We start from the raw sequence: 21,571 nt of genomic DNA, 5'->3' as shown, positions 1-21,571 counted from the left end.
TATGTCAAGCCTCATAAATATTAATCATGCCTTATGAATATTAATCATGCCTCATGAATATATGTCAGACCTCATGAAAATTAGTCCGGCCTCATGAATGTTAGTCGGGCAAAACCACGTCTTGTAATTTATTGCCGCTTTAAAATAAATGTCAGAGTTTAGCTGGAATTTCTTTAGAACTACATAACCCAGCATGGTCGGCTATTAGGTCATCCTGGGATGTGTAGTCCCCACAGCAGCCGGGTCCTCAGTTAATACCAACAGGCCATGTATTGTGGATCTCTTTATCCATGCACACAGGTGAGTTAATCTATATAGCTGGATCAGTAATTACCCCCACCTGTTCCCCCAGGCAGAGCCTCACATGACCCATTGGGAATAACTGTGGGCTGTGGTTGAGCTGTGGTAAAAATATATAAAAGTAAACTTGATTTTCACTTGTTTTGCACTTTAAATTCCTGCCGACTGCTTGGTGGATTTCTTATTTATTACGGAGACTCTAAAATGTGATCGTCAGAACTTCTGGCGACAATGTAATAATAACGATTTATTAAAGTATCTAGCAGAGTTTAAGTTAACATAAAGGCCCTAAAAATAGTTTAAATGCCAAAGATAAGAATCTATTTTGTATTTATTTTGTTATGATAGATCCTATGGTGACGCTGGATACGCGCGATACAGTTAGAGTTTATCCAAATCCAACTGCTGTGATTTATTTTAATGGAATTTTAGGTGAATGGTTTTATTTCAAGTCACCGCCCTTTGCGCTATTCAGCCACGTACCAGACATTTGTGGTGCGGCAACACCAATGGGATGTTTTTATATTGCAACCTCAACTCCTCAGATCTGATAAGGATAACTTGAAAATAAAAACATCACCAATATATTCCACTATAATTAAAAAAAAAAAAGTTGGGTATATGAATGTGATACTATATAGTGGAAAATCTACCCGCATCATTGTGACAGGAGCCTGATATACTCTGTGCTGCTGGGGAACGCTGCTCCTCCCACTATATAACTCTCAGTCTGTGGCTTCCTGCTGCCTCCATTCCCCTCCTCACATCATGTCACTGCCCCTGTCACATGCAGCCCTGTCCTCACTGACACATCACTCATCTCCTGATATACTCTGTGCTGCTGGGGACCCTGCTCCTCCCACTATATAACACTCAGTCTGTGGCTTCCTGCTGCCTCCATTCCCTCCTCACATCATGTCACTGCCCCTGTCACATGCAGCCCTGTCCTCACTGACACATCCCCCATCTCCTGATATACTCTGTGCTGCTGGGGACCCTGCTCCTCCCACTATATAACTCTCAGTCTGTGGCTCCCTTCTGCCTCCATTCCCCTCCTCACATCATGTCACTGCCCTGTCACATGCAGCCCTGTCCTCACTGACACATCACTCATCTCCTGACATACTCTGTGCTGCTGGGGACCCTGCTCCTCCCGCTGTATAACTCTCAGTCTGTGGCGTCCTGCTGCCCCATTCCCCTCCTCACATCAGGTCACTGCCCCTGTCACATGCAGCTCTCTCCTCACTGACACATCTCTCATCTCCTGATATACTCTGTGCTGCTGGGGACCCTGCTCCTCCCACTATATAACTCTCATCCTATAGATTCCTGCTGCCTCCATTCCCCTCCTCACATCATGTCACTGTCCCTGTCACATGCAGCCCTGTCCTCACTGACACATCACCCTTCTCCTGATATACTCTGTGCTGCTGGGGGACCCTGCTCCTCACACTATATATATCTCTCAGTCTGTGGCTTCCTGCTGCCTCCTCACATCATGTCACTGGCCGTCACATGCAGCCCTGTCCTCACTGACACATCCCTCATCTCCTGATATACTCTGTGCTGCTGGAGACCCTGCTCCTCCCACTATATAACTCCTAGTCTGTAGGCCATTATCAGGGGGTACCACAAATATCCCCAGATGTACTATGGAGGGATCCTAGCAACCACCATAGATCTTTGTGGTGGCTGATAGCACGTGGTGACAGATCCGCCCCTGAGAATCGCACACAGACATGCGCGTCCCCTAATCTTAAAGTGGATATAAATGTACACGGTTGGTGGCTGTTTCCATGACAATAGTATTTTTTTTCTTTCACTAACCAATAAGCCATCTGGATTCCCGCACAAACAGTATCTGATAATGAGTGTTAGAATATAACCATCCCTGTGTAATATTACTTCCTAGCGGATAACCCAATTAGTGTATACGCTGATTAATGTGCGTAATATCTATGCCGTAATTACTGAGCCTGGACAGGTGCCGAACCTACCTGCTCCCTGGTGTAATCCCTTCTGGGCTGGTGACGGTCTACACTACCTCTGAGAATCGGGGTGTGCGCCCGCCCACTACAAACTAAACTGGACAATTTCTAACAACTGGTCCTGACGGGGGAAGGCGACAATTCTCTGGTCCTGACTTTACATAACTATTTCATATACCTGATAATTATACCGGGCTTGTTTCGTCTTTGGGATATCGTGACCCCCGCGCAGGGTCACCGTAAGGTCACAGTGACTACACTATCGGGCGGCGTGGTGACATAAGGGGCTGCTCTGCCAGGGACACAAATCATATCTTCCGGTCAGCGATTGTAAATGCCGCATTGCACTCAGGGTCCTCGTTTTGCGACGGGGTAACAACACCCAAGGGCTTTCCCTCAGGGGCTCACACAGCACAATACCGGTGACCGGCGCCAGGGTCACACTGCCAGGTGAGCGATGTACATATGGCGGATACTGTACCATGCATGTCATGTTCTGTACACTTGTGATAAATGGAAGTGGACGCTATATATTGTACAAAGTTGGCTTCCGTGTGGTTCAGTCCGACAGAGGGGTCTATGGGCGATTATTAAAGATGCATTCCAATTAATTAAGTGGCAAAATAACACAAAACCTCACAAACAAAGACCAATTGCCTGGTACAATGCCCCCCAGCTACCCTTATACTTCTATGTACGGATGTACAGGTAGTGATTCCATTTGGTGGCACTTGCACAGTTGTTGTGGATAGATAATGAACGATCAGAACCCCAACCTGGACTGAATCAGATGGAATCTCTCTTTACGGGACACCTATGTATTACCGCTCGTGTCTCCCCAGTGACTGTATTCTGTGGACAGTGATTAAATGGTGATAAACGCTCAAGTGGAGTCATTGTGGTTCTTGTGCAGCGATTGGCTGTATCCCTGGTGTGCACAGCGACATCGGTCAGGTAACGATCACTGATGTTTCCGAACTCAAAATGATACAGCTTAGCCGTTCTCTCCTGCCTGCCAAGTAGGTATTTTGAAAACAGCTTTGGGAAGTGCTTTATTTCACCAGAGGGGTGAGAGTATGGGTGTTACGGTCCAGCAGCCACCTACACAGCAGTCATTACCCGTATATGTCAGTGGTATCCTATGGTTACAGTTTTTTTTTCTTCCAGACTCTCCTGAAGGCTTTGTAGGTATTTTGAAAACAGCTTTAGTAAGTGCTTTATTTTCACCAGAAGGGAGGAATATGTAAATTAGGGTAGATCTTACTGGTCCAGCACCCAACTACCGAGCTGTCATTACCTGTATATGTCAGTGTTGTCCTGTGGCAGTGGTGTCAAACTCATGGGCCTCCAGCTGTTGTGGAACTACACCTCCAATCATGCCCTACCTCAGATTTTATAAAATGTATTGCTAAAATTGTGGCAGGGCATGATGGGAGGTGTAGTTCCACAACAACTGGAGGGCCTTGAGTTTGACACCACTGTCCTATGAGCTAGGATGGTAGAACGTCTTATTTTGTGTCATATTCCATAGAACAATGGCACGCTAAGGGGTATATTTTTTTTAAACCGTGTTTTTAAAAAAACTTCCTACCGTGGGGAAAAATCCTATCAAAAATGAAGTTTTTTTAAAAATAAAGTCCTAAATGTAAAACGGTCACTGAGCTCTTTCACCAAAGGCAGAGATGCCAGTTCTTACACCCAGGACATAGTCAGAGATGGTACCTACGGGAAAGGGTCTGATCACTAAATTCCACCGTTTTCCAAATCACAATTAATATGTCCACACATTTGTCTGTTACATTTATTATATAAGTCACACAGGTAATTACACACAGAAAGGAAATTACACAGAGGCTGTGATCATTACGCCCGCACACTGGGTGACCCCGAGCTTGCGGCAAGTTCCCAATATGCAGATACATTTGTGTCCATGTGCTTAATACAAAAATACAAGATATATATATATTCTCAGTATCAGGGACTGTCATTTATTACCAGTCATTTATATAGCGCACACATATTCCGCAGCGCTGTACAGAGAATATTATTACCAGTTATTATATAGCGCACACATATTCTGCAGCGCTGTACAGAGACTATTATTACCAGTTATTATATAGCGCACACATATTCCGCAGCGCTGTACAGAGACTATTATTACCAGTTATTATATAGCGCACACATATTCCGCAGCGCTGTACAGAGAATATTATTACCAGTTATTATATAGCGCACACATATTCGGCAGCGCTGTACAGATATTATTATTACCAGTTATTTATATAGCGCATACATATTCCGCAGCGCTGTACAGAAACTATTATTACCAGTTTTTTATATAGCGCACGCATATTCCGCAGCGCTGTACAGAGATTATTATTACCAGTTATTATATAGCGCACACATATTCCACAGCACTGTACAGAGAATATTATTACCAGTTATTATATAGCGCACACATATTCCGCAGCGCTGTACAGAGAATATTATTACCAGTTATTATATAGCGCACACATATTCCGCAGCGCTGTACAGAGAATATTATTACCAGTTATTATATAGCGCACACATATTCCGCAGCGCTGTACAGAGAATATTATTACCAGTTATTATATAGCGCACACATATTCCGCAGCGCTGTACAGAATATTATTAACAGTTATTATAAAGTGCACACATATTCCGCAGCGCTGTACAGAGTATAGTTGAACATTCACATCAGTCCCTGCCCCAGTGGAGCTTACAATCTATATTCCCTACCACATGTACACGCACACACAGACATTCTCGGGTTAATTTTGTTTGGAGCCAATTAGCCTACCAGTATATTTTGGGTATTGGGAGGAAACCCATGCAAGTACAGGGAAAACATACAAACTCCACACAGTTAGGGCCATGGTGGGAATGGAACCCATGACCTCAGTGCTGTGAGGCAGTAATGCTAACCATTACACCATCCGTACTGCCCTGAAGAAACCAGCAAAAATTGTGTTCTTTTCATCAATTAAAATGAGGTATTATTCAGATTCAGACAAGAAAGTGGGAAGGACTACAGAGTACCGTGGCTTGCTCCCCCATGGTGAGCACACACCCCTTTCAGTAATGCAGGAGGACCATACACTAGGACCACACACCTCTTGCTTCCTGTGACTAGGGATGCTAATCCCGGGGCATTTTTTCAATCCCGGAATCTGGGAGGGCGGGCAGTAGAGCTGGGAGACTGGCGATGCAGTCAGGGTGGGAGTGCAGGCAGCACGCCCAGGACGGGGCTGTGGGGACTGCGCAGCGTGACCTCTGACTTTGTCGCGCTGCGAAGAGCCGCACTGGCGGGAGAATTCAGGCAGCGTCTGAGCACCCGCTCAGATATTGCCCGGCATTAGACTGCGCACGCAGGATTGGAGTTTCCAATCCTGGGATAGAAATCCCGGCGTTTTAGGGGCCAAACACTGGGATCCCGCCAATCCCGATCCAGGGATTGGCCACCCTACCTAAGACCAATATTTATAAGTGTTTGCCTGCACAGGTGTTTTTGTGCCCAAATAATGGCTGACTTGTACATTTCTTGCATGGAGGGCAAGCCCACAAAACTGGTCTACGCTGAAATATATGCTGTAGTTCACTGGTTTGGCTCAGTTTCCAACTGGTCCCCATAGACTACCTGGAAGTCCAGCAAACCCCCATTCTGCAATAGCAGCTTCAATGATTCCTCCTTTATTGCCTGTAGGTCCCCATCATTTGGGTTCCAGGAATTATACCCCTGGTCCGTTGGCTGCTGGGGCAGTTGATCGGTCTGAGGATTGACCAAGTTTACATAGGGGACAAGGGCCTGGTCCTGGTAGCACGGCTCAAAAAGATTATTGGGCTGAGGTACAATGAGGTCCATGTTGGGTGACCAATGTGGACCCTGTAAGAAGCTCTGGTAGAAAAATCGCTTCTGTGCTTCAATCACAAAATCCATGGACTGGAATCCAGGGTTGGACTGGATGGGTAAGTCTCCATCAAGTAAAGGTATGTTGAGTTCAGGGAGAGACGTGTCTTCGCCAACCACGAGTGGCTCCATAATGAAAGCTTCTCTGGAGTCTTCTGCTGCAAGTAAAGGCTGTAAAAAGGATACAGTGGGGTTGGTATCATTCAGAAGAGGCTCCACATGTGTGGCCGGAGGTCCGAGCACAATCGTAGGGTCGGTCACCATGACAGGATACGGCATTTTAATCAATGGGTCTACCATAGAGACTGAAGTCTCGGGGCAGCGGACAAGAGGCTTGAGTTTACGTGTGATATTACAGTCAACCACCTGTTCTCCGTCATCTTCTCCTTCTGTGCTCATAGAATCTGCTCCATGCTCTGAGGAACACTCTATCTCAAACCAGTCCAAGTGTTCCTCCTGCCACTTCTGGCACCGCTCAATGGCCTCCATTAAATGCTGGTAGTTTGGATTCTCTTCTTGTACGACAGTAATTTCCATGTTGGGCTGGCGATTTTCTTGTCTTTGTATTCGGAAGTAAAGTAGCTGGAGGCTCTCCGTGAGGGAAAACTTTGTGCATAATTCCAAGGGCGATGGAACATGCCCAAGATCAAAGAGTTTGCCAAAATAGGCAACTGCGTAACGATCACAGGGCAATGCCTTCTGGAAATCAGGGAGGATGAGAGTGAGCGCAGGGGTAAAAAGGTCTCCAAGCTGGTGCCCACAGTCCTCCCTCAAATTGACTCTGGGCTCCTGGCGGTTCTGCAGCGCCTTCCATTTTTCTTGGGCCCCTCGAGAACAGAGAATGAGAATGGTGCCGTCCTCCTTCTCCATTTCATACTTCTGACGGCTCAGCCAGGCCATGGCACCGGCTACACCAATTTCTTGGACATGAAGTCGATCCAGGATTACATCCAGGCCCCAAGCCACTCGCAGGAAATCGGACAACTTTAGGACCACGTCGACGTAGAGCTTGTGGTCGGCGGAGTACACCACCCATACCTTCCGTCTGGTCGATTTAGGGATGGGCAGTTGCGGTTTTGTTAGGACGGAATCTGGACAGACAGAGAAGTGAGTGTTAGTGGCAAAAAGGTATGGGAACACAGATAGGAGACCGTTACTGTGAAGGCCATTTATTTACACCAGGGGTGGCCAAACTGGTCCTCAAGATCTACCAACAGTTCATGTCTCAGGCAGCCTGTGGGTCTATAGTAGGAATTAATGCAGCATGTTGTTACACAATGTAACAGTTAGTAATGACTGCACCTGGGCACCAGCTAGGTGGTGTGGAAATGTGACAGTTAGTAATGACTTCACCTGTGCACCAGCTAGGTGGTCTGGGAAATGTGACAGTTAGTAATGACTGCACCTGTGCACCAGCTAGGTGGTCTGGGAAATGTGCCAGTTAGTAATGACTGCACCTGTGCACCAGCTAGGTGGTCTGGGAAATGTGACATTTAGTAATGATTATACCTGTGCACCAGCTAGGTGGTGTGGAAATGTGACAGTAATGACTGCAACTGTGCACCAGCAAGGTGGTCTGGAGACGTAACAGTTAGTAATGACTACACCTGTGCACCAGCTAGGTAGTCTGGAGACATAACAGTTAGTAATGACTGCACCTGTGCAGCAGCTAGGTGATATGGGAAATGTGACATTTAGTAATGATTATATCTGTGCACCAGCTAGGTGGTTTGGAGATCGCGGACCGTTGGTAGATCTAGAGGACTGATTTGTCCACCCCTGATCTAGAAGCTACAGATCCATGATCGATTAAAGGGGACCACCAGCACAGTTAAAAAAATCGAACGTGACTATACTTTGTATTGATTCTCTTAGAAAATAAAGAGTTCAAAAAATAAAAAAATATTGAGAGAGGTATCAAAGCTTTGATACATATGCCCCAAAATGCCTAGAAGTGTGTGGGGTGGGGGAATAACCTAAAACTATGGTTCTATCATGTTCCGTAGAACTATTAATGACATCACACCTGCCGGTCTTTCAAAACGTACCTGTGCGGTGGCGGAGGCATTCTGCAATTAATAGAAAGATATATAAAAAAGTTAATAAAATCAAATTACAATTTTCTTAACATTTCAGCCTGAGTATCGTTATTCTGAGTCACAGCAATTCACTAGGACAGGGACACGGTGCTGTGAGTCACACTCTGCCGACAGCAATGCACTAGGATAGGGACATGGTGCTGTGCGTCACACTCTGCCGACAGCAATGCACTAGGATAGGGGCATGGTGCTGTGAGTCACACTCTGCCGACAGCAATGCACTAGGATAGGGGCATGGTGCTGTGAGTCACACTCCTACAGCAATGCACTAGGATAGGGGCATGGTGCTGTGAGTCACACTCCTACAGCAATGCACTAGGATAGGGGCATGGTGCTGTGAGATACATTCCTCCTACAGCAAAGCACTAGGACAGGGACACTGTGCTGTGAATCACATTCCACCTGCAGCACTGCTATCAGGACAGGGACACTGCTGAGAGTCACACTCTGCCTACAGCAAAGCACTAGGACAGGGACACTGCTGTGAGCCATATTCTGCCTACAGCACTGCTATCTATGACAGGGACACGGTGCTATGAGTCACACTCGCCTACAGCAATGCACTAGGTCAGGGACATGGTGCTGAGAGTCACACCTCCTACAGCAATGCACTAGGATAGGGGCATGGTGCTGTGAGTTACATTCCTCCTACAGCAAAGCACTAGGACAGGGACACTGCTGTGAGCCATATTCTGCCTACAGCACTGCTATCTATGACAGGGACACGGTGCTGTGAATCACATTCCACCTGCAGCACTGCTATCAGGACAGGGACACTGCTGTGAGTCACACTCGCCTACAGCGAAGCATTAGGACAGGGACACAGCGGTGTGAGTCACATTCTGCTTACAGCCGTGCACTAGGACAGGGGCACGTGCTGCGAGTCACACTCCACCTACAGCGATGCACTAGGACAGGGCCACTGTGCTGTGAGTCACACTCCGCCTACAGCGATGCACTAGGACAGGGCCACGGTGCTGTGAGTCACATTCTGCTTACAGCGGTGCACTAGGACAGGGGCACGGTGCTGTGAGTCACACTCCGCTTACAGCAATGCACTAGGACAGGGACACAATGCTGTGAGTCACACTCCACCTACAGCTATGCACTAGGACAGGGACATGGTGCTGAGTCACATTCCGCCTGCAGCACTGCTATCAGGACAGGGACACGGTGCTGTGAGTCACATTATGCCTACAGCAATGCACTAGGACAGGGACACGGTGCTGTGAGTCACACTCCACCTACAGCGATGCACTAGGACAGGGCCACTGTGCTGTGAGTCACACTCCGCCTACAGCGATGCACTAGGACAGGGCCACGGTGCTGTGAGTCACACTCGCCTACAGCGAAGCATTAGGACAGGGACACAGCGGTGTGAGTCACATTCTGCTTACAGCGGTGCACTAGGACAGGGGCACGGTGCTGTGAGTCACACTCCGCTTACAGCGATGCACTAGGACAGGGCCACGTGCTGTGAGTCACACTCCACCTACAGCAATGCACTAGGGTAGGGACACAGTGCTGTGATTCACACTCCAACTACAGCGATGCACTAGGACAGGGCCACGGTGCTGTGAGTCACACTCCGCCTACAGCAATGCACTAGGACAGGGACACGGTGCTGTGAGTCACACTCCGCCTACAGCGATGCACTAGGACAGGGACATGGTGCTGTGAGTCACACTCCGCCTACAGCAAAGCACTAGGACAGGGACACTGTGCTGTGAGTCACACTCCGCCTACAGCAGTGCCTTCAGTACAAGCAGATGGAGCCATGAGTCACCCTCCACTTACAGCGGAGGTGATACTTGCCGGCTATAGGGTTGGGAGAGATGATTAATTCTGTTTCTTAGCCCTGCTCATTCTATCAGCGATGTACAATAACACCCTATAGAGGAACGCACGGACACACACACACGCGCACACACACAGCTCTGTCCTTACCGTTAACACAATACAACAGGACGACGATCGCGGTGAAGGCAGTCAGTGTAACAGCGGCTGCAATTGTCCACAGGTAATAACGACCCGGACGGTCAGGAGCTGTAATAAATAATACATATGGTTATTACCCGGGACAGGAGTGCATCTGTGAGCAGAACATTCCAATGGGGATTACACACTGCGCACTGTACGCGGATCTTCTGGCCCAGTTCACCTTCATGCGACTTTACCCTCCAGCCAGGACTGCATACACTTCTATCTCTGGCTTCCTCCTTTGGGAGCTGAGACTCTGGTCAACAGGGTGGGGGGGACGGGGACGCAGAGGATACGGCGAGCCGGCAAGGGGACGCAGAGAGGCGGCGAGGGAACTGCGGGGGAAATTGCCTAAGGTGTGGGGGCCTTTACTCCGCTTCACCAAGTCACAATCAGATCGTGGGTCTATTTACCTCTCCCTTATCAAACACTGCCTGCAACATGACAGCTAGGATCGTACTCCTCCTACATGACACTAACATATGCCGTGTGTCTGTACAATGAGGGGGATACACGTCATACTCACGGGGTGCTGTCGTCACAGGGGCTGGAAGACAGGGGGGGGTGTAGCTCTTCCGCACACAATCGTTATTGCACCCCAAAGGCCAAACCTAGAGTCAGTAAGACAATCCGTCAGCAAATAATGGCGACAATTCCACATCCAGATAGCACATTACAGCTGTCCCATCCATGTCCCCTCACACACAGTATTACACCACCACACCGGGCCCATCCATGTCCCCTCACACACAGTATTACACCGCCACACCGGGCCCGGCCATGTCCCCTCACACACAGTATTACACCGCCACACCGGGCCCATCCATGTCCCCTCACACACACAGTATTACACCACCACACCGGGCCCATCCATGTCCCCTCACACACACACAGTATTACACCACCACACCGGGCCCATCCATGTCCCCTCACACACACAGTATTACACCACCACACCGGGCCCATCCATGTCCCCTCACACACACACAGTATTACACCGCCACACCGGGCCCATCCATGTCCCCTCACACACACAGTATTACACCACCACACCGGGCCCATCCATGTCCCCTCACACACACAGTATTACACCACCACACCGGGCCCATCCATGTCCCCTCACACACACAGTATTACACCACCACACCGGGCCCATCCATGTCCCCTCACACACACACAGTATTACACCGCCACACCGGGCCCATCCATGTCCCCTCACACACACAGTATTACACCACCACACCGGGCCCATCCATGTCCCCTCACACACACAGTATTACACCACCACACCGGGCCCATCCATGTCCCCTCACACACACAGTATTACACCACCACACCGGGCCCATCCATGTCCCCTCACACACACAGTATTACACCACCACACCGGGCCCATCCATGTCCCCTCACACACACAGTATTACACCACCACACCGGGCCCATCCATGTCCCCTCACACACACAGTATTACACCACCACACCGGGCCCGGCCATGTCCCCTCACACACAGTATTACACCACCACACCGGGCCCATCCATGTCCCCTCACACACAGTATTACACAGCCACACCGGGCCCATCCATGTCCCCTCACACACAGTATTACACCGCCACACCGGGCCCATCCATGTCCCCTCACACACAGTATTACACCACCACACCGGGCCCATCCATGTCCCCTCACACACAGTATTACACCGCCACACTGGGCCCATCCATGTCCCCTCACACACAGTATTACACCACCACCCCGGGCCCATCCATGTCCCCTCACACACAGTATTACACCGCCATACCGGGCCCATCCATGTCCCCTCACACACAGTATTACACCACCATACCGGGCCCATCCATGTCCCCTCACACACAGTATTACACCACCATACCGGGCCCATCCATGTCCCCTCACACACAGTATTACCCCACCACACCGGGCCCATCCATGTCCCCTCACACACAGTATTACACCACCACCCCGGGCCCATCCATGTCCCCTCACACACAGTATTACCCCACCACACCGGGCCCATCCATGTCCCCTCACACACAGTATTACACCACCACACCGGGCCCATCCATGTCCCCTCACACACAGTATTACCCCACCACACCGGGCCCATCCATGTCCCCTCACACACAGTATTACACCACCACACCGGGCCCATCCATGTCCCCTCACACACAGTATTACCCCCTATTACACCGCCACCCCGGGACCATCCATGTCCCCTCACACACAGTATTACACCGCCACACCGGGCCCATCCATGTCCCCTCACACACAGTATTACACCTCCACACCGGGCCCATCCATGTCCCCTCACACACAGTATTACACCTCCACACCGGGCCCATCCATGTCCCCTCACACACAGTATTACACCACCACACCGGGCCCATCCATGTCCCCTCACACACAGTATTACACCACCACACCGGGCCCATCCATGTCCCCTCACACACAGTATTACACCACCACACCGGGCCCATCCATGTCCCCTCACACACAGTATTACACCACCACACCGGGCCCATCCATGTCCCCTCACACACAGTATTACACCACCACACCGGGCCCATCCATGTCCCCTCACACACAGTATTACACCACCGCCCCGGGCCCATCCATGTCCCCTCACACACAGTATTACACCACCACACCGGGCCCATCCATGTCCCCTCACACACAGTATTACCCCCTATTACACCGCCACCCCGGGCCCGGCCATGTCCCCTCACACACAGTATTACACCACCACACCGGGCCCATCCATGTCCCCTCACACACAGTATTACACCACCACACCGGGCCCATCCATGTCCCCTCACACACAGTATTACCCCCTATTACACCGCCACCCCGGGCCCATCCATGTCCCCTCACACACAGTATTACACCACCACACCGGGCCCATCCATGTCCCCTCACACACAGTATTACACCACCACACCGGGCCCATCCATGTCCCCTCACACACAGTATTACACCACCGCCCCGGGCCCATCCATGTCCCCTCACACACAGTATTACACCACCGCCCCGGGCCCATCCATGTCCCCTCACACACAGTATTACACCACCACACCGGGCCCATCCATGTCCCCTCACACACAGTATTACACCACCACACCGGGCCCATCCATGTCCCCTCACACACAGTATTACCCCCTATTACACCGCCACCCCGGGCCCGGCCATGTCCCCTCACACAGTATTACACCACCACCCCGGGCCCATCCATGTCCCCTCACACACAGTATTACACCGCCATACCGGGCCCATCCATGTCCCCTCACACACAGTATTACACCACCATACCGGGCCCATCCATGTCCCCTCACACACAGTATTACACCACCACCCCGGGCCCATCCATGTCCCCTCACACACAGTATTACCCCACCACACCGGGCCCATCCATGTCCCCTCACACACAGTATTACACCACCACCCCGGGCCCATCCATGTCCCCTCACACACAGTATTACCCCACCACACCGGGCCCATCCATGTCCCCTCACACACAGTATTACACCACCACACCGGGCCCATCCATGTCCCCTCACACACAGTATTACCCCACCACACCGGGCCCATCCATGTCCCCTCACACACAGTATTACACCACCACACCGGGCCCATCCATGTCCCCTCACACACAGTATTACCCCCTATTACACCGCCACCCCGGGACCATCCATGTCCCCTCACACACAGTATTACACCGCCACACCGGGCCCATCCATGTCCCCTCACACACAGTATTACACCTCCACACCGGGCCCATCCATGTCCCCTCACACACAGTATTACACCTCCACACCGGGCCCATCCATGTCCCCTCACACACAGTATTACACCACCACACCGGGCCCATCCATGTCCCCTCACACACAGTATTACACCACCACACCGGGCCCATCCATGTCCCCTCACACACAGTATTACACCACCACACCGGGCCCATCCATGTCCCCTCACACACAGTATTACACCACCGCCCCGGGCCCATCCATGTCCCCTCACACACAGTATTACACCATCACACCGGGCCCATCCATGTCCCCTCACACACAGTATTACACCATCACACCGGGCCCATCCATGTCCCCTCACACACAGTATTACACCACCACACCGGGCCCATCCATGTCCCCTCACACACAGTATTACACCACCACACCGGGCCCATCCATGTCCCCTCACACACAGTATTACACCACCACACCGGGCCCATCCATGTCCCCTCACACACAGTATTACACCACCGCCCCGGGCCCATCCATGTCCCCTCACACACAGTATTACACCACCGCCCCGGGCCCATCCATGTCCCCTCACACACAGTATTACACCACCACACCGGGCCCATCCATGTCCCCTCACACACAGTATTACACCACCACACCGGGCCCATCCATGTCCCCTCACACACAGTATTACACCACCGCCCCGGGCCCATCCATGTCCCCTCACACACAGTATTACACCACCACACCGGGCCCATCCATGTCCCCTCACACACAGTATTACCCCCTATTACACCGCCACCCCGGGCCCGGCCATGTCCCCTCACACACAGTATTACACCACCACACCGGGCCCATCCATGTCCCCTCACACACAGTATTACACCACCACACCGGGCCCATCCATGTCCCCTCACACACAGTATTACCCCCTATTACACCGCCACCCCGGGCCCATCCATGTCCCCTCACACACAGTATTACACCACCACACCGGGCCCATCCATGTCCCCTCACACACAGTATTACACCACCGCCCCGGGCCCATCCATGTCCCCTCACACACAGTATTACACCACCGCCCCGGGCCCATCCATGTCCCCTCACACACAGTATTACACCGCCACCCCGGGCCCGGCCATGTCCCCTCACACACAGTATTACACCACCACACCGGGCCCATCCATGTCCCCTCACACACAGTATTACACCACCACACCGGGCCCATCCATGTCCCCTCACACACAGTATTACCCCCTATTACACCACCACCTCGGGCCCGGCCATGTCCCCTCACACACAGTATTACCCCCCTATTACACCGCCACCTCGGGCCCGACCATTTCCCCTCACACACAGTATTACCCCCTTATTACACCGCCACCCCAGGCCCGGCCATGTCCCCTCACACACAGTATTACCCCCCTATTACACGGCCACCCCGGGCCCAGCCATGTCCCCTCACACACAGTATTACCCCCTATTACACCACCGCCCCGGGCCCAAGGATTCGATGGGCCCATGACCGAAATCCCCTACCCAACCCCCTGGGCTGGACAGCCGCTGGTATTGGAACGGGATGTGTAACAAGCACATATGGGGCTCAGATAACTTACCGAGATGTAATAGCTGCATGGTTTATGCATCACAGGGCTGGGGAAGGTCACCTGCACACGTTCAGAGGGCGCCTCCTGCAGGCCAGAAGAGAAAACACCCATAAAGTACAGTAGATACTTTCCCCGCCTAGGTCCGGCCGTCAGCTAGACGGGGTTCTGATATTCACATTGTACACACATTACGGCTGAAATTCCAGGTGAGCTTGACGGTCTCAGTCGTGGTCTTGCCTTCCGGGAAGGTGACTTGTACCATATATTCCCAGAAGTCAGATTGAGGGGTGAAGGTCACTGTTAACGTGCCTGTGCCAACCTCCAGGCTGATATTCGGGCTCCAGCAGTAGCCTAAGAGTACGAAGTCACAGATTTTAGATTTCATTTTAAAAATTAATTTCAGCAAAACTTGGAGAGAGATAAAATTGTGGTTGGTACTCTATCTCTCAAGCAGTTCCTGCCATTTTTAAAATGCAGCCTTTAAAAAGTAAGGCAGAAGCTGATTGGCTAGTACTTTTATCTCTATCTCCGAGCATTAATAAATACCCCGCTAGAACCTCCAACAGATTCTGGGAGCGAGAATAAGAATCGGGGTGCGTACCGAGGGCACAGCAGGCGACTGTCTGCATCATGGAATCCTCTTTGCAACCTGTGGAGAGAAGACATTAGGGTCACAAGTGGCAACAGACCTGGCCCGCCATAGATGGAATAGGAAAGAGAGAGGTACGGGGGATTGGGGGAAGTTATTACTGTATATTGGTAAACTAAATGGTGGGAGTGAGCGGGCAGAATGCTCAGGGGTACCCAATGTGGCAAATGTAAGTATTTCAAGGGCCATTCTTGGGGTTACAATCGCCAAACGAATACAAGGACTAGTGGCCAAAAGGAGGTTCTACGGGGCTACCAGTGGTCAAAACAGGTTCTATGGGGGGCACTAGTGGCCAGAAGAGGTACCACGGGAGCACTAGTGGCCAGAAGAAGAACCACGGGGGCAGTAGTGGCCAAAAGAGGTACCACGGGAGCACTAGTGGCCAGAAGAAGAACCACGGGGGCAGTAGTGGCCAGAAGAGGTACCACGGGAGCACTAGTGGCCAGAAGAAGAACCACGGGGGCAGTAGTGGTCAGAAGAGGTACCATGGGGGCACTAGTGGCCAGAAGAGGTACCACAGCTTTTGGTTTGATGGTCTGGGTTATTACTTGGCACACTGATCTTCTTCTCCCTGCTGTTGTCGGTTTTTTGCTTGCTGTTGGTTTCCAGCTTGGGTAGGTGCTGGACAGTCACCAGGTAGTCGGTTCCGGGCACCACCTGGAACCCACTGTAGGAGTACTGCCACTAGGACGGGGAGAGACAAGGAGACATCGTTATACAGAAAGGCTTCTTATATACGGTTAGATTAAGCTAAAATCAGGAGCATTTTTTTTTAAATTAACACTAAAGGCCCCCATACATTATGGAGGGAGCAGGGGGTCGGCGGAAATCGAGGTGGCGGGCGGGGGACGCTGCGAGGCGACTGGGGTGGGGGGACAGTGACACAAAGGCGGCAGTAACATAGAGCCGGGCAGGGGGAGCCAGGAGCTGTCAGTACTGAAAAAAAAAAGCCCCTACAATGAATGGGCAGCCTGTGATTGGCTGAGCGCTCTCTCAACCAATTGCTGACTGGCTGAGAGAGCGCTCAGCCAATCACAGGCTGCCCATTCATTGTATGGGCTTTTTTTTCCCCCAGCGCTGACAGCTCCCGGCTCCCCCTGCCCGGCTCTATGTTACTGCCGCCTGTGTCCCCCGCAGCGTCCGCTGCCTCTGCGCTACTAGAAGCGTCCCCCCCCCCCGCTCCCTCCACCGGACGGAGCATTGACAGCTCCCTGCTCCCCCTGCCCGACTCCTTCGCCGGCGTCCGCCGCCCCCCCTGCCCATCTCCCTCGCCGGCGTCCGCCGCCTCGGTGTCCCCTGCCCGGCTGCACATAACATTTAGCAAATCTTATGTGCAGCCGGTCCGACCTCCTGACTCGGTCGGACCGGGTGTCTATACCTGCGATTTGGCCCGATTTCACTGCCCGATCCATCTGAATCGGGTGAAATCGGGACCAAATTGCATAGTGTATGGGGGCCTTTAGGACCAATTATAAAAGGAATTAACGGTGTTGCTCCCAATTGTAACCTTGATAATTACATAAAAGATACCAGTAGAAGAAGGAGAGAGACATCTCAGAGAGCAAAATTAAATCAATACATTTAATATCAGATTATATAAAAATATTCACATAAATTAAATGATAATAATTACATAACACAACAATTAATAATGCGGTACTTATGTAATATCTGGGCTCCCGTTTTTCTTATGAGACCGCGTCCCCTTGCGGGGCTCGCTGCGCTCGCCACGCTTCGGGCACGGTGGCTCGCCACACTATATAAAATCAACTCCATGCATAGTTGGATAGTAGGGGTATGAAAAAATGGGGTGCATTTAACATGGAAGCCCAGATAATACATAAGTACCAATAATGCACATATAGCCTTAAGATGGGGCTCTAGTCAACCTGCAATAGTCAAAAAATATGATGACTCTGGACTTGGTATTATAGGACTTCCTGACAGTCCACTGTCCTTATAGGTGGTATCAGATTCTGCCTATCTTTTTCTAGAAGCCCATAGAGAAATAATAGAAAGTATCTGGTTGGTTGGTTGGTTGGTTGGTTGGTTGCTATGGCCAATATCACCTATTTTTATTTTTAGAAGCTCGCTTCCACCACCGGTCCCAGCCAGGGCTGCCACTAGAAATTGTGGGTCTGAGGACTGACCAGACAGAAAGGGCTCAAAACACAAAATAAATTAATAAAGTAAAAAATAAAAATAAATGCCCATTACACATTATGCCAGTGCCGCACACTGTAATGCCTACATAGGATGCCCACAATAGTGTCCCGCACACAATGCATAACTGCTCCTCTCTCGGCAGACATTACAAATATTGCGCTGGCTCAACAAAGCTCTCGTTCCGGAAGCCAATCGCTAACTGCGGCTGCCGGTCCACGGGCTCCCTTTGGCTGACAGCCGGTATCCCAACTGAAATGTCCCCCGAAAGGGGAGCAAGAGGCGGCGGCGATCTGGCTGGCGGGCAGGCACCACACGAGGTAAGGGTAGCCGGCTGAGGGGGTGACAGAGGACACACATCAAGTGGCATGGGGCACATATCAGGTGACCGAGCGTCTTGAGTTGACATCAGGCGGAGCCATGCTCTGCGGCCCATCACAGCTGTCCCTGTAGAGGCACATCTCCTGTGCGCCGGGTGTCCTGTGCACGGCGCAGGCTTGTGCGGCTAAGGGTTTCTTGCTACCATTAAGGGACAGGCCTTTCCCTCTCTGTCAGAGTGGTTGAGCCCGGGACAGCTGCACCCTCAGCACCCCCTTGATGGCAGCCCTGGTCCCAGCATCCCGCTCACCGATAGGTTAAGGTGTTCTTACCGGAGATCCATCAGCGCTGCTCGGTTCTGTGAAGGTGTTGCCGAACTGGAATTGAACACACAGGTTCATGTTGGTGGCCAGCTCCAGGACGGTGACCTCTGCGCCCCGCAGGTTCTTTATACTGGCTGAGGAAGAGAGGGGGCTGTAAGTACTGGGGGCCTTATATGGTAGGGGTGGATATACAGTATATCTACGATATTATCCTACTCACAGTCTATGTTTACTGTCCAGGTTATGTCCAGAACGGGCACCTTCTGCCCCTCCACGTTCAACCAAATGCTGGGTGTCACCTCCATGTCAAGAGGGCCGGACGGCGTCCATTTCTGCGTTTGAAACCAGCTTTCGTCCATGCAGTTACCTATTGGGAGATGCAAGACGATGAAACCCCTCATTCTGGCGGACCCTCTGTACCCCACCTGTCCTGCTCCCCTGGGACATATATATATTTTGGGCTGATTCAGAGGTGAATGCAGAAATCGATAAGATTCCTTCCCTGGTGTACGTATGGGCAACGTAAGCATTTGTACTGCCACTGCGTCCTTGCACGCCACCATTGGGTGCACCAGCCTATTGCAGATATTCGGAGAATGTGACTACAGGTTTCCGACGCACAGACAATAGCAAATAATCCGCTGACACAGACGCGGCGTATGAGTGTGAATCAGGCCCACTGCGTTATCCGGTAACAATACTTACTGCCCAGGATGGAGCACTGCATTCCCTGCAAGACATGAAGGGAGAAACGTCAGTAGATTGTTAGCTCTCGGTCACTGTCTCCAGCCTCGTCACCTGCCCTGCAGCTACACAGGTGCATTCCCAACACACACGGCCCTGCGCAAACAGCACCGCATTCATGATGGGAGTATCAGCTGCTGGGGAACTATAACTCCCAGCATGTCCGCTGACAGTCGTACAGTGTCACTGTGGGATGCTCCGGGGCAGCTGGCACTCACATATCAAACAGTTGGGGGCCACTGTCACTCACATCATGTCATACACTCAGGGGGCGGCTGTCACTCAAATCATGTCGCACACTCATGGGGGGAGGCTGTCACTTACATCATGACGCACACTCAGGGGGCGGCTGTCACTCACATCAGGACGCACACTCAGGGGGCGGCTGTCACTCACATGTCACACACTCAGGGGGCGGCTGTCACTCACATGTCACACACTCAGGGGGCGGCTGTCACTCACATGTCACACACTCAGGGGGCGGCTGTCACTCACAGGTCACACACTCAGGGGGCGGCTGTCACTCACAGGTCACACACTCAGGGGGCGGCTGTCACTCACAGGTCACATACTCAGGGGGCGGCTGTCACTCACATGTCACACACTCAGGGGGCGGCTGTCACTCACAAGTCACACACTCAGGGGACGGCTGTCACTCACATGTCACACACTCAGGGGGCGGCTGTCACTCACATGTCACACACTCAGGGGGCGACTGTCACTCACATGTCACACACTCAGGGGGCGGCTGTCACTCACATGTCACACACTCAGGGGGCGGCTGTCACTCACATGTCACACACTCAGGGGGCGGCTGTCACTCACATGTCACATACTCAGGGGGCGGCTGTCACTCACAGGTCGCACACTCGGGGAACAGGTAGTTTCCCCCCTATTACACCCCCCGCCGGTCCCGGACACTTACCGGCTGCGAGCAGTTGTACGGCGGCTCTGTGATGAACTGGAGCCCCAGGGCTCCCGCCAGCAGCAGTGAGAGGTGCAGGAGCAAGGGCAGGGCCCGGCGGGGGGACACGGAGCCCGGGCTGCCCGGACCCATGCTCTTATCCCGGGCAGCAGTGACACCTTTCCCTGCCGCTTCGCTTCCTTCCTTCTCAACCAGGGGGCGGAGATATGCAAATCACACACGCCAACCTGACCAATCAGCTTGCCACTCAGGCCAGGTAAGCGGGCGTGTGAGAGGGCGGGGATTCCGGGAACAGGCTGCCGGGGAAATCCCGCAAGTATGCAAATCTAGTGTCGGGCGGATCGGCAGCTATGCAAATCAGGGGTATGGGCGGGGCTGCTATATAAGCGAGGGCTTCCAGTTCCCGCCCAGTGGCACAGCTCAACAAACAGTGAGCTGAACAAATAAGAACACACATGACCGAGTAAAACCCTGATCGATGGCTGTTTGCAGAATCGCCATCGATGGCAACCATCGATGGCGTCTGCACCGATGGCCATCCCTAGCAGCAGCAGCCTTGTTATTCCTTCTCTCACTTGCAGTCGCAGCACTGAACTCAGTCAGTCCCCAGAGGTAGTACATCTCAGCTGCCACAGGTGGCAGTGCTGAGCTCAGGCAAATGCATTGTAATGGAAAACGAAACTGAAAGTAAAGGAACGACGGGTCACCTTTTTGGGATCGGCGACTCCCTCAGTCTTTTATGGGATCCGTTCAAAAGACCCGCTTCGTCCGCGGGCGACCCATCTCTACAGCTGACAGCA

The 21,571-nt window shown here is 51.8% G+C and overlaps 1 protein-coding gene across 2 annotated transcripts; it reads right to left on the bottom strand.

The window, feature by feature from the left end:
* Positions 1-4,075: 4,075 nt before the first annotated feature.
* On the bottom strand, positions 4,076-21,076 carry IL17RA (interleukin 17 receptor A). Of its 2 annotated transcripts, XM_083180873.1 has the most exons (12): positions 20,772-21,076; positions 19,808-19,832; positions 19,323-19,469; positions 19,112-19,236; positions 16,847-16,982; positions 16,251-16,298; positions 15,837-16,000; positions 15,659-15,733; positions 10,822-10,906; positions 10,263-10,361; positions 8,265-8,285; positions 4,076-7,307 (listed from the first exon to the last, which is right to left on the bottom strand). In XM_083180873.1, exons 1-12 carry the CDS (start codon positions 20,901-20,903, stop codon positions 5,905-5,907), a joined length of 2,460 nt encoding a protein of 819 aa, XP_083036999.1. In that variant the 5' UTR covers positions 20,904-21,076; the 3' UTR covers positions 4,076-5,904. The 2 variants fall into 2 exon arrangements, with proteins under 2 accessions (XP_083036999.1, XP_083037000.1); XM_083180874.1 differs by lacking the exons at positions 19,808-19,832; positions 20,772-21,076 and having other exon boundaries at positions 19,112-19,232; positions 19,323-19,462.
* Positions 21,077-21,571: the final 495 nt, after the last annotated feature.

The sequence above is a fragment of the Crinia signifera genome, chromosome 4 (genome assembly GCF_055691185.1).
Source record: "Crinia signifera chromosome 4, ASM5569118v1, whole genome shotgun sequence".
Taxonomy (NCBI): Eukaryota; Metazoa; Chordata; class Amphibia; order Anura; family Myobatrachidae; genus Crinia; species Crinia signifera.
Note: the sequence above shows the minus strand (reverse complement) of the source record. Positions and strands in the feature narration are given on the sequence as shown.

Excerpts from the sequence above, each read along its gene's own strand:
- IL17RA (XM_083180873.1), bottom strand. The coding sequence starts at position 20,903 with ATGGGTCCGGGCAGCCCGGGCTCCGTGTCCCCCCGCCGGGCCCTGCCC. Across the intron at positions 16,299-16,846 it reads GAAGAAGATCAGTGTGCCAA|GTTGCAAAGAGGATTCCATG; the intron begins GTAATAACCCAG and ends TTCTCTCCACAG. Across the intron at positions 10,362-10,821 it reads CCCTGTGACGACAGCACCCC|CTCCTGACCGTCCGGGTCGT; the intron begins GTGAGTATGACG and ends TATTTATTACAG.